Genomic DNA, 14,122 nt, shown 5'->3' with positions numbered 1-14,122 from the left:
TGCAGTTCTTGTTATGGTACTCAAATAGGGTAGGAGAAGTAGATTAATTTGTTTCACTGTAGCAAGCTATTTTTTCCTCTTGTTATGAGACTTCATGCAGTAGCACAACTGAGAACTGTGTAAGTTGGAAAATGCTACAAAGTAATGTTTAAATCCAAGAAAAGATCATTATTTCTGTGATGAAGAGATTAAGGGGAAATAATTCTGAGGCCATCTCTTTTTACAGGGGAATAAAAAGCACTTCTGGTGGCAGTGAAGTTTTCTGGCTTCAAAACTTTTTTTCCTTTTCGTTTGGAAAATTAAAATCAAAGCTGCAGAAAAAGAAGACTCTCAAGTGGCTTAATCTGCATATTTTCTCATTAAAAAAGAAAAACATTTAGTGAATTTTCATGCAATAATATGAATCGTCCAGATTTTTTATAATGGACTTAAATATTTAATGAGACTGATCCTTCAGTCTAGTTATTTATAACTTCCACAGCTTAATGAAGTCCAGTGAGAAGGACTGAAAAAATGGAAGCATCTCAACCTGAGCTACCAAATAACTATCAGAAAATGTAAGTGATGGGATTAGCCTGTAAGGGGACGCTTTAAATTTTCACTTGTTCCTTTAAATTCAGGAGCTGTGAGAAGATGGAAATAAGGCTCACCAAGCAGGACTCCTGCTTCTGATGCTTTGTTAAAATGTCAATTTTAAGAAAAATAAATGTCTCTAGGTCCGTCTTTTGAGGCCTTGAAATATTTCGTCTTGTGTGGGTGCTGCTGGCAAGCTGTTCCTAGACACCAGTGCATCAAAGTGTCGAAACAATGGGGTGTTGCTGGGATCAAGCAGGAAAAGGAATTGTGAAGAAAGTGGCTGCTTAGTGCATATTAAAACAATTCACAGGCAAACACAGGCAGAGAGAAAAGGGCACAGCTATGATCCCCCTCAGCTTTCACTGCTACATGTGGAACAAGGGGGTGTGCATTGGAGAAGTACGTTTTGTCCGTCTGAAGAAAAGTGAACCAAACCAAAAAGCATCCAGGCCTAAGTATGCTGAGCGGGGCTAAGTGGCAGGTGGGTTTGGACTTGCTGCCATCCCTACTTTTTCTATTTTGTGGGTCCATTAGGGGCCTTGGTGGCATGGCATTGTTCCAGACTTCAGCATTGTATGGTGGTTGAAGAACCAAGGGACTCTAAAACTGAGAGACCTGGATTGTGCTTCAGTTTCTCCATTTGTCAAGCTGCTTTTCACACTCTGCCTAAGCTCTCAGATGGATAGCTGAGGATGTTGGTGAAACTTGTGCTTTGTGACTCAGTTGTCATCTTGCTACAAATTCATGTTCGAATGCTGTGATGATTGCCAGTGCGAGTGCATACTGCAATATTACTGCTGACTCTTTCCACAGAAAGTGGGCATTTTGCCCCAAGGTAAAAGAAAGATGCAATAACACATAGGCATTTGTAGTAAATCCAATTGCTCTCATATGGCAGAAGTAGATGCAGCCAGTTAAAGCAGGAAAAAGCTAATTTCTTGGGTTAGTAATTTTTGGAGTACCCGGATCTTTCCACCTTGGTGCATTCCATCCTTCTGGTATTGCTGGATAGGTAAGTGTGGAGAATCTCAAGGTCTCAGAGTGGAGAGGCCATAGGGGACTCCTGAACAGAAAATTTAGGATGAAGAGTTCTACTCAAATCTTGCTGTCTGGATCACACTAGATCCTCCATCACTCATGTCTGAACACAAGCACAACTGACACTGGAGCATCAGTGAAATGAGAAGTAGCTGATGGCACAAATGCTTCAGTAATTGTGTTGTTTCCTGTAAGTTGATAAGAGTTTGCCTTGAGTATGGGAGCTTGAGCAGTCTTCCTACACAAAGGTACAGTGTGTTTGCTTTCCATAGAAAATCTCTGGGCTCCTGGCACAGCTCTGTCCATGTGTCTTAAGAGCAAAACAGGCAGGTCCCAGCAGGTGGATGAAGGCTATTATAAAGTTACCAATGCTTCACAGGATTGGGAAGAAGTTGTCCTTCTATTGTTGATTGTTTTCTCCTTTCCCCTGTGAGAATATGGCAGTATGAGGTATGGCAAAGCCTCTGCTACTCTTTCAGGAGTTATTACTTGGATTATTATGCTCCTCCTTCTACCACTACACCATGTTATTACATTTAAATCAGTTTAAACAGTGGTTCAGCAAAAGCTGTTCCCATACTGATGATTCAGACACATGCCAAAGAAAATACCTCTCTGTTGTAGATTCCTGACAGTTTGAAAGTTAATCAGTAGCTGTGTTTTAAGCCTATTCAAGTTGAGACAAATCCTGATAGCTTTCAGTGAACCTTCTATATGCTCCTAAATAAGATTTTGTTGTTATTACTTCATTTCAGAAGGCTGGGAAGGCTTGTGAGTATCTACCTTTTAGAAAGAGATGGCTGGTTGTATGATGACCTCTCTGTGTCAGTCATTGTTGCCTGTTCCATTTTGTGAACCACTGGGAGAAGAGAATTGATTTGACAAGTTTAAGATTTCCTCAGAATTGGTTGTCATTCAGAGTTACTTGCTGGCTAACATCCATAAAGACGTTTCTGGGTTTTGAATAATATTTAACTAATAGAGTGTTTTCCATCAGTTCACCAGGTGTCTGATTACACCTGCTAGCTGTGTTTGCAGTCCTAGGTTGGCAGGTGACCCTATTCTTCACAAGGGATATTGTGTTGTTTATAATGAATTATAAACTTCCTATACACACACACACACACACACACACACACATATATATATATATATATATTAAGACTGGGCAGGAAATTCACTAGCTGGCGAGTGCTGGAAGTGAGCAGACAAGTCATCCTATACAAAATGCACACATTTGTGAATAATATTTTTGCTGGAATGACTTAAATGTATTAGTTTCCTTGCAAGTTATGTCAGTTCTGCATGTCTGAAGCATCTATGGAATATATTGTATTTACATGGCTTTTTGTGTGTACAGAAGCTGCTGAGCTGAGCATCCAAGCTATGTAGCATTACGAATTACTAGAGCTTATAGTACAGTACAAGTGCAGAGGCATATGTTTCCAAAGAAATAAAACCTGCCTTCCATTGCTGCAGATGTGTCAGACTTTTGAGATCAGTAAATTAGCAATCATGTTGTATGATGAAAACAAGATATCCTCATTCTTTTGAAGCATTGAAGCATCAAAATGAAGTAACTCACACATATCCACCAAAGGCCTCATTTCACCTTAGGAGTTGTTTGTGTCTTCAAGTAATAAATATATCTATGAGAGCAGGTCAGTACCTACAGCACTGTGAACTTTGTGTTCTGTATACACCTACTTCTTACTGTTATAACACAACACCAGTTCTGTGACGGATTTTAAGTTGCTTGCATAGCATTTTATATGCCCCAACGTCAACTTGGAGGTATTTATTCTGTAACTTTCAATAGCACGTACTCATCACCTTAAGCAACCTGAAAAGTTGAAGTTCTTGGTGCTGCTCAGGTATCCCAACTTGATGTAATTGAGAGCCACACTGGGAGGGGGAAAGCAACACAGGGGAAAGGGAAGGGTTTTCAGTGCACAGGGGGATCTGCACACCTTCATGAGAAAGTATCAAGCAAATTCTCCGAGGCCGAGTGTCCAGGCAAGTTAGATAGAAGTCAGTTGATACAGGAATCTCAGGGAAGCTGAGCTGTAGGATTCTTTCCTGAAGACAGGATTCAGGACAAGACATTATCTGTAGAAGAACATAGCTTCAGATGTCAGAAATTAAGATGATCTGTCTGCCCACTGAATGTTTCTATGGATTCTGGTGAGGAAGAAGTGGAAAATTTCCATTATTGGGTGGGAGAAGGGGAGGAAATATATGGACTATCAGGGCACAAAACCCAGACAAGCCATGGTGGCATTCCAATTTCCCAATAGTATTTGTTAGATAAAAATTTCCAGTGAAATATCATGACAGTGCAGCCTACTCCTACATGACATCTACCAATGCGTGGGTTGTGAGCACCTGCTTGCACCTTATGCTGCTCCATACTGAGAACAAAATTTCATTTGGAACAGAAGCAGCTCAAATGTATCAAAAGCATTGCTGCCCTGCAGCTCCCTCTGCTCCCCCAGTGTTGGACTGTCCTGGGAATCAGAAGTATCCTATACCCTTTTGATCCAGGATATTTTGAAAGTACCTGTGAATGCCTTTTGTGAGGGAACGTCAGCTGTTCTTTATTTAACTACTCTGAGCTGTTGCTATTACATCTGTTTAATATTCCTGACTTGTTTCAGATCCCAAAGTTTTAGATATTTAATGCAAAACAATAAAGGGGAGAGGGGACAGAACCCTCTCACTAGTCATTTGTCTTCATCACAATAGGTGCTCATCCCTCATTTCCATGGTGATCATGCAATTTTGTGTTTTGTTGAAGCTACACCTCCCTCTCAGTTACAAAGGAGGAGATGCTAAAGAAGAGGCCAATGTAATTACTAACCTTTCAGCTCTTCAGCAGCCCTAGGGTTTATCTGTTTTCATCAAGAGAGGATTGTGCCTAAAGTAAGAGGACCTGACAGTTAAGGGAGTTGTGCTTCATGGAAGGGTGAGGAAGGCAGCGCTGCAGGAAAGGTTTGCTTACCTCTGGAAGACACCAAACATGAGACCTGAGTGGAACATTTTATACAGCATTAACTGCGGTTGGAAAGGTCTAGGGGCTGGTCCTGCATGCATATTCTGTGTCTCACACGTGCACTCATACAGGTACTCCCACAGACAATCTGGAATAGCTCAACTCTAATAAGTGAAATTATACATCTGTAAAGCAGGGTGAGGTGGTACTAAAACTGGTCCTTTTTGATGTTAGCTTGCAACAATACATTTTCAACTTCCTTCATATGAGGGTGTTTCTAGAGCAAGCAAATGAGAATTTAGAGGAGAACTAAGAAAGCATCTAACTTCTGTGAGTGCTAATACTATCTTATCTTAAAATGGAAATGTGATGGGTCACTCCACCTCGTGCAAACAAAGACTGAATCTATAAATCAGCATGAATTTCAGGTACTTGTTTAAAATGCAAGGGGCCAGACATGTTCTGTAAGTGGCAGGATCTTCCCTTTGAATGTAAACAGCACAGTGAGACATTTAGTATTAATATGATCACTGATGGGTATGCAAAATAAGCACAATACATGGTTTGGGGACCGCAGTCAGCTATGGAAGAAGTGATCCCAGCTCTTGAGAAAATTCTTGATTCCTTTTTGTTCCTCAGAGGGTATGAATGATGTTGCATAATAATCAAAGGGAAGTAACTGGGAAGAGAGATTGTTTATTCTAGTCTACTTGCAGTTTTTTCTTTTCCTTTCTCTTGCTGTTATGTGTAAATTAAATAGACATAAATTAGAGCAAAAGAAGTTCAATAAATCCTATCTCTGCTGGGTTCAGGATAGGTCAATAAGTCTTACCCTGGGGTTCACACCAGGGGCATGCTCTGCACGGTCCTAGTTCAGCCACCAAGGTTCCATGTGTGGTACTTGCATGTCCCACTTCATCACCTATAAAGTGCATTTTTTCCCTAAACCCTCAGCTTGAGGCCATTTGAAGACTTTCGGAATGTTGCTGGTAGGAACATTACAGTGAATTCTGAGTTGGCTGCAGAATACCTGTCAGACGTGCTTAGGAGCAGACATGCTGTACTTGTCAAGTATTAATATCACTGAAACTTTCCCAAGATCTTACATATAAATCATTATCTCCTTCCTCCTCTCTCCCCCACACACCAGCTTGTCTGTAGACTTGGACAGTAACACAGCCACAGGGAAGGACTGCTTCTGGCTTTTGGTTCTGCAACACAATTAATTAGTTATGAAAGTTATTTCAGGATGTTATTTCCATCCAGTTTCCTATAACATCACAGTACTGTATGAGATTGCTAGAAAATCATGCAAATTTTATCAGCCATTCCATAACTATTGTGGCATTGACCCTTTTCACCAAAAGTCATTGCACCAGTCATCAAGTGATCACATCATTGAAGTGTTTATGTATTGTCCACAGCAATTTTCCTCAAAGTACTGTAGAACCCATCATTATTGCAGGGAGAATAATGTTTTACCCATTAGACCTGGAAACGCTCTGAAGGATGGTCTATAGCACTGTCAACTTTTACAAGAAAATTGCCACTAGTTCTATTTAACTTGATATTGATGCAGGTGGGAGACAGAGCAGACAAGGTCATGGTATCCAGGCTTAGATTTTACAATGATTTCATACAGTACTGTGCAGTATTGGTTTCAACAAATATAAGTAAAAATGTCAGGGTGAAATCCTTAGCCCTATTAAGAGTTGGAAACTTGCAAGAGTTTGTCAGCTGCATTGTATGTGAGTGACTGGGAATGGTAGAGTTGGTCTAATGAGCTTCTTGCTTATATGATAAATAAAAACTAACTGACTTGAACTAGGTCTGAAAATTAAGAACTAAAGTTAAAAGCCTGAGGAGCACAGTAATTGGATTTGTGGAGGTGATCTATCTCTTCAGCCTTATTTCTTCCCACTTGCCTCCTATGTATTTCTTTGATTGATACACCACTTGGAACTGGTAGTGAGGTGACAGAGGGTGCAACAGGGTAGGCAGAATAAAACAAGTGAGTTATTTCTCTGTGTGTCTACTTCTAATTTTGCAGAAAAAGCCTCTGATTTGTGGAGAAACAAAGCAGGGGCTCTCATCAGTGGGAATTCAGCAAGAACAGCTGTTTGACATGGAGGCAGAACACCTCTGACCCAAAGCAAAACTGAGTTGACCAGACGTATAGTGCTCATCTTCAAGTCCTCGCAGGCTGGGAGATACTTCTATTAACACTCTTTGTAAATCAGGACTTCACACGTGAGGCTGGAAATTTTCAGGGAACATCCTATGAAAGGTGAAGCGATGGTACCTCTTTGCTTGCATTTAAAATATTATGAGCAAGTACTAGAGGAATAGATGGTTGTAAGAAGGAGTGATATATTATCTATATAAAATATAGATGTAATATATAATAATGTTATATATAGAATATGTTTTATATATTTTTAATATATATAAAATATATATAGAATTACAGCATAGCATAGAATTCCAGGCCTGGAAACACTTCCTCTTTTGTTCAATATAAACATTTCAATGTCATAGTTTTGTTTATTTTTGCATTAGTTTACCTTAAAAAACCCTGTGGATTTAGAGCTGTCATCCCCAAAATCTGAAACATTAACCACATACGTGTGCATAAATAACAACTAGGAAGAGATTGAGATATGAGCAAAATCAAGAAAATTTGCAAACATGAGTAGATCCTTATGGGCTGTATTGTCTAGAATATAAAAATAATAAAAAAAAAAAGTTTGACTGTGTCTTGGAGTAACAGAGCATATTCAGGATGCAAGACAGGTAGACATGGTGCTTTTCTTCATGGGTCTGCAAGTGGGTTCAAAAATAGCAGAGCTATTTTTGGAGGAGCAAAACCTGAGAACTTGCAGCTCTGGTAGGTCTTCTAGACTTGGGAGCATTGGGTTAGCCAGACTTGCGAAAGAGAAGATATTTAAAAGTTGTGTTGTCATTGCTAGAAAAGCAGAATATGATGTTACCTTGGCAAACTGAGATGCTCTGTGTTCAGTGAGAGGTAAGAAGGGATTTTAAAAGTCTGGAGAAAAATCTTCCCTAGAACCAGTGTGTTGGTGAATGGCTCTGCAGAGGAGCAGTCCCCTGCAGGGAGGCATGGTAGAACCCTCAATGGTAGCTACAGAAGCCTGCAGTCTCTTGTGTCTGTTAGCAGCTAAATCTTATTTCTTCCAGGGATCTACAACACTTCTGTTCATTGATTTGGTGAGGAAGGAGTAGGAATAGATACTTCTGTAAAACATGCTTTTATTTCTAGTTATGCAAAATTTACTTTTAAAGCATCCTGTAGCTCAATCTAATTCATCTTTAAATTCTATGGCAGGCAGCTTTTTTAGGTATCAAGGTGACCCTTTTCATTACATCTGAAAACTACTCTTACAGTAACACAAGGCAGACAGAAGTGGTTTGGGGAGGAGGACTAAAACTTTCTGGTTTGGGTTGTGACTACACCAATTGTGCACTGTGGACCTGTGGATACACACTGTGCATCTACACCCTGTGCAGCCCCTCCTTGTGCTTATGGGGAGGTGTAGTTTTGGGTACTTCAGGGGGTCTCCTGTAAGGCAGGTTGAGGTTTTCATGAGAGCAAACTTTAAGAGATCATGAGAGTATTTGGCTCTTGAAAAGCTCTCTAGTCCATCCTGCAGCTCAGGGAATGAGCAAGTTGCTTTTGCCATTCTGACAGACCTACGTCAAACCTCGTCTTCTAAGAAAAACTGTCTGGTAGAGAGGTTCTATAACTGCCTGAGGTACTGAACTTCTAGTTCTTGCTCTTACAGATAGAAATTTCTTTTGAACATCTAATCTTATTCTGTTCAGTTGCAAATTAAATTAATTACGTCCTGTTCTATCCTCAGCAGACATGGAGAACAATTGATCACAGTTGTCTTCACTGCGTTTTGCATAATGAGAAACTGTTATCTTGTCATACCTCAGGTTTTCCTAGACTAAAAAACTAATTTTTGTTAAGAAGTTTTTTAACTTTTTTCTTTTTTTTCTTCTCTTTTTCACCCCTTTTTTTTTCTCTTTCTTTTTTTCTTCTTTCTTTTTTTTCTTCTATATTCTAATGTCCTATTTCTTTAACTTTTTACTTTTCTCAGTGCTGTGTTCATGAGACTTGTTCAGTCAAGTCTTCAGGTGCAAAGTATTGGAGAGATGACACTCAGACTTGAACACAGTTGTGGTGGGATGCTAGGGGTGATATGTTTTCAAAGAAATAACATGACTATAAATGGCCATGAAATGGCAGATTTTTTCACCCTTAATTTATTTGGTATAGTATTATTGACAAACAGTAGAGAATTTAGAATCACATCTTAATATATAGTCTACTTCTCTGTAATACCTGGACAGGTTATTTTTCATTTATTTATAAATAAAAAGCAAACCATAATATTGTTGTGTTGTTTAGGAGGACTAGCAACCAAGTTTCTTTTCATTTAGTATTTCAGCAGTGAATGCTTTTTTCTTTTGCTTACTAACGGTGACTGGGGCAACTGAATATTTTTGCCTTTGTGGAAGGATAAGTAATACAGTTTCAGAAGACTGGGAAGTAAGGATGTAGAATAATCTTTCCAGTCTCTGTCAAATTAGTTGCTAAAGCCAAACATCAACAGAAATGACTGCATCACTGAGGAGTTGCTTGGTGTCACAGACTGTTTGCACAGATAGCAATGCCATTAATTCTACCTGGTGTCCTTCACAGATCCTTGTTTACTTGTCTGGTTACAAATGGAGCATCCAAAAACCAGTGCCTCCTCCTGAAATGTGGCCATTCAAACGTTCATGTTTCAGAAGGAATATGAGAGGCTGCATTATTCACCAGAGTGTTTTGAGCAGCCCAAGTGGAAGAATCCATCATGAACTTATAAAACAACCTTCACCCTTCTTTCTCTCTGGGAATTGTGTATGAACAATGTGGGATCTTGAATTATTCAGTATTGACAATCATTTGTCAAATAACATCTATGAATAATTTTTTTTTTATGTTGTAGCTTGTCTATGATCTGCTTATTGAGAATATTTGAAATCAGAGCTAACTGATTAGCTGTGATTGCACATATTGGTTACCTAGGGCAGTGCTAGTCCCTGATGGGATGAGCCTAGTCCTTTGAAGCACATTTACACAGTGAATACTTATGATTAAAAATTTCTTTACAAATAATCTCTAATGGCCACTAAAAATTGCTGTTTCTGTGAACACTTCTGCCAGTAAACTCATTAGCTAGAACAATTACTCAAAAAGAATACAAAGGGTGGAGCAAAGCAAGGCAGACCAATTTGTTTTCAATTCAGAATGAATATTGCTGAAATATTCTACTCTTCCCCAGTCCTTTGAGACTTGGCTATGTAAGAATATTTTGTGGTCTTGATAGGCTTTTTACTCCTGAAGCTTTAACAGCTCCTGTTTCTGGCAGGAAGGATCTTATGGATGTGGTGTTGTTGTGTCCGTGATTCCTTGCTGCTCTAACCCATTTCATATTGAGCAGATAGAAAGAAATTGCAGAGTTCAATATGCTACTCAAATGGTTTCTTTTTCTTCTGAATAACCAGAGAAAAGCAGCAGGTTAAACATGGAATAAATGGATATAGATAGCCTAGATTATTTGTGCCTGATTATTCTACAGTGCTTTAACACTCTTCGGTAAAATAGACAGAGCAGACACTTGCATTCCAGGGATCCCAAGGGATTTGATTTTACTGCTCTTGGTTTTTTATGTGACTGCACAGGGAGAGAGGGTGAGCTTCATTTTTAGCTTCCTTCAGAGGCAGAGGCTTGTTTTCATGTTGGGTGATTAGCTTTGGAAATCATGCTTAAGTAGATGTTTAGCTGTAAATTTGCCATTGTTCTGTCAGCTTTAGTTCTCTTTGGTTTGGTCTCTTTCCTTCTTTTTCTCTTTTCCCCACTCACTCAGGACATAAACTTTAATGATGAGATTTCATGCTCAGTCAAGTTTTTGAAAGCCACTTATGTGAAGCATCAATCAGATTATATACCTGCCCTGGCTGGGTGCCTGCTTTTCCCTCCCTACAAGGGGCTGATGGTCAAAAATACATAATGAACTACTATTGACAGCTTATCAGACTATCACCTCTCCCTCCCCTTCTGCCACAAAAAAACCTCTGCAAATGATGGCTCAGTCTGTCACCATGGAAATTGTTATTGCCTGGCATTACTCTAGAAAGTATAATTGTGTTTGCTTCTTAACACATCCCACTGACACATTAGATACCTTACCAGCCTTTACAGAAAAGGCCTGGTAAATTGGTAAATCTCCTTTCTGTGCTTCTGTCACTGACCTAGCACTGGATCTCATGTTTCTCTGTAGGTTTTAACCACTTTTTAGGTCAAGAGTCTCATTTCTGTTAGTCTTACTGCGTTGCCTCTGCTACTCTGGAGAAATGTAGGAGAATATTCCTACAAACAATAAAATCAATTCAATCATGCCAGCAGTATTGTTGATAAAGTACAGAGTCTAGCAACTTCTAGTTCATGTTTGGTAAATATAGTTCCTAAATTGTGTTAAAAATTGTTTGGAAGCAGCTGAAGATTTGCCTCTGCAAAGACTTAAAGCATCAAGGTTTTTACTGTCCTAGCAACATGACCAGCAGAAAAATGTCTTTGTTCTTTCCATGCCTTTTCTTCCTGTGCTGGACTTCAGTGCTAATGCATCCTGTTTTCTACTGACAGAAAGAAAAAGCCTGTATTTGTGTATGTGCTTGTGAGATGCCTGGGAATAAGCTCTAGCTGGAGCTTATGACATTTATACAGCACACTGTACTGCCCGTCCCTGACAAAGGGGTCTCACCCCAGAGCACGTCTGGTGGTCTTCAATGCAAAATTTCACAGCTATTTAAATTGCCAAAGGCTGCTGAAGAGCATATGGCACTGTGGCACTCATCCCTTCCCCCCAGGTAGTTGTTGCCAGAAGAGAGGAAGGATGGACAAAGAGAGGCCAACTGTGACTCCATTTAATGAAGTTCATCTTTATAATCTTCATGTCCCAGGAATAGAATCTACTAACTATAATCAGCTCTAGATCTCTGAGGTCAGCCTTACCCACTGCACTGTGCTGCTTCACTCACTACAGTGTGCTGAATATTGAATAGTTTTCTGTCCACCCCACTTCAAATGCAGTATTATTATTTGTCAATTGCTGTCAACCCAACTGCTGTTTTAATGACCTTTCTAAATGTAAAAAGAATAACACATTAATATCTTCCATCAAATAAGAAGCTACAGGTATTAGATAAAGGAGTTTTCATTATGTAGCTCTGAAGTAGAACACAATAGCTATCTCATAACACGTGTTGGTTCCACCTGACAATATAGAACAGGAAATAAAGAAAATAATTGTTGCCATTTCAAATCTTGAAGAGATTTCAAAGGGGAAAAACCTAATTATTGATATTTAAGTCTGTAAGGATATTATGACAAACAACCACAACTCTTGCAAAAATGTCTCAAAATTTATTAGTTCTGTAGCTGACATAATAAACATTTACAAACATCAGATGTTCTGTTGGACCCACATTCTATGATTCTGAAGATGAATTTTGTTCCACTAAATAATGAACACTCTGTCTGATGAACAAATTTGGATTTTTCTTTATTGTATTTTATTCTTTGAGGCAAGTAAGCTTATTTTATCTGTAATCTGTTATATCCTTGAAGTGTCACTAATCTGTAAGGTCTTTAAATGAATTGCTGCTAACTTAAATTGGGCCCCTACTTTGCCACTTTAATGGGTTGCACAGCAAAATTAATCTCATGATGGCATTCCACTCCAGAGAGGGGGTATGAAAAACAAGCAGTATGATGAAGGCCTGTCTTTGCATTGTTTGCCACCTGAAGCTTTATTGCACATGTGACTAAGAAACAGGCCATGAGCCGCCCTCTGCCTTTCTGCTGAGACTGTCTGAATTGTGCAGCACGGTTTGTTTCCAGGATTAAATGCTAGCCCTTGCTCTGTGAGCACCACATTGCATCCGTAATTTATTTCCAGATTTGTTAGCGCCATCAGAACAGTCACCTGCTCTTCCCACGCTGTTGTGCACAAGCCTGTGTTCTCTAACACCTCCCTAGCTAGGCAAATACAGTCCCTCTGACAAACAGCTTGTGTTTTAACATGAGATAGAACAAAATGAAACTTCCCACCCACATAATAGATAGCTTATGCCTTGAACAATTCTGTGCAGGTTTGTCCCTGCTTCAGGTCCTGAAATCACAAACTATTTTATTCAGTCTTATTCTCAGCTAATCCCATATCCTCCCCACCACAGGGCTTCACAGCTCTCTGTGTAATGGGCCTCTATTTAATGAGTTGAATAGTTGTTTTCAGAGATCAAATACACATATACCTTCATCTACTAAAACAAATTCCAGTGGCTTTGAGAAGAGAAAGGTTGACAGTGTAAGAAAAAAAAAAAAAAAAGACTGATGAAAGGAAAGGTGGTGTGATTGCTAAGCATTCAGATTTGGGAGGCAAGGAAGACTAGTGTTTTATTCCTCCAGTGTTCTGTGTATCCATCACTCAGACAGAATCCCTGTTAGTGGAAATCTAATTCTTCAGTCACTGGACAAAGTTAATTAATTTGTAAATATATTTCATCTTCTAAGTGACAGCCCTTTCCGACAGAGGAGCTGGTAGAAAGAGTAAAGGGGTTAAAATGTCATGTAACACCACGTTCATCCCAGGAGACTGAGGAGACATCAACTAGTTCCATCTCCTCCACAAGCTGCCCTTCATGGCATGGAAATACGGTGCTCGTGGTGCTCTGCTCCTGATTGCTTCACCTTTTATAAGGTGAAGAGCTGTGTTTGTCTACCCTTGCCATTTTTTTTGGTTGGTGATTCCTTCTCCAATGGTCTCATCATCTTCCACCTTGTACTGCTCTACCATTTGGGTTCCTAATGAGCAAGAAAAGATTTTCTAGTTTTGACTGGAAGGTAATGCCTTGAAGGGCAGTGGTCACATGAATGAATGCTTTTGACATGTCAGAAGTTCCACTGAGAGACCCTGAGAAACTTGAGAACTGGGCTTACAGTGACGCCATGAAATTCAACAAGGAAAAGTTCTGCATCTGTGGTAAAATAATCTATGGTCAGTGCAGGTCAGGAACTGTCTCTTAAAGTATCAGTCCATCAGGGAAGGACCTGGAGGTTAAGGTATTAAATAGATTGCTGAGTATAAGCCAGCAAAATAAGACAGTCATGACAATCATCTTCCTGTAGCCCAATATAAGTGTGATTAACAGACATGGGGATGCTCTCATTTTCCCCTGTGCAGCCATGCTGAGCCTGCATGAGGATATTATATTGAGTTTAGACTTCCTAGTTCTACAGGAGCATTGAGAAACCAGGGAGGACCTCTAAGATGTTCAGGAATCAAGAAGGTGTAGATTATGAGGAAAAGTTGAGGGAATTCTGTTAATTTAGTCTGGTGGAAAGAGGCAGTAGAGTGAGGAAATAGTAACTGTTAGTTGCTTGTT

The 14,122-nt window shown here is 39.5% G+C and overlaps 1 protein-coding gene across 8 annotated transcripts in view; it reads left to right on the top strand.

The window, feature by feature from the left end:
• The window catches only part of LSAMP (limbic system associated membrane protein), an 889,023-nt gene that overhangs the window by 320,244 nt on the left and 554,657 nt on the right, over nt 1-14,122 (top strand). The window contains exon 3 of one of the 8 annotated variants that reach the window (XM_054002829.1): nt 6,657-6,893. The exons of the other annotated variants lie outside the window; for them this stretch is intronic. Within the exon in view, the coding sequence (XP_053858804.1) occupies nt 6,887-6,893 (7 nt within the window). The 5' untranslated portion in view covers nt 6,657-6,886. The remainder of the gene's footprint in view (nt 1-6,656; nt 6,894-14,122) is intronic. 8 annotated transcript variants of the gene reach the window in all.

Source organism: Vidua macroura, chromosome 2 (genome assembly GCF_024509145.1).
Source record: "Vidua macroura isolate BioBank_ID:100142 chromosome 2, ASM2450914v1, whole genome shotgun sequence".
NCBI classification, from domain to species: domain Eukaryota; kingdom Metazoa; phylum Chordata; class Aves; order Passeriformes; family Viduidae; genus Vidua; species Vidua macroura.
This window is presented reverse-complemented; position numbering and strand designations above follow the sequence as displayed.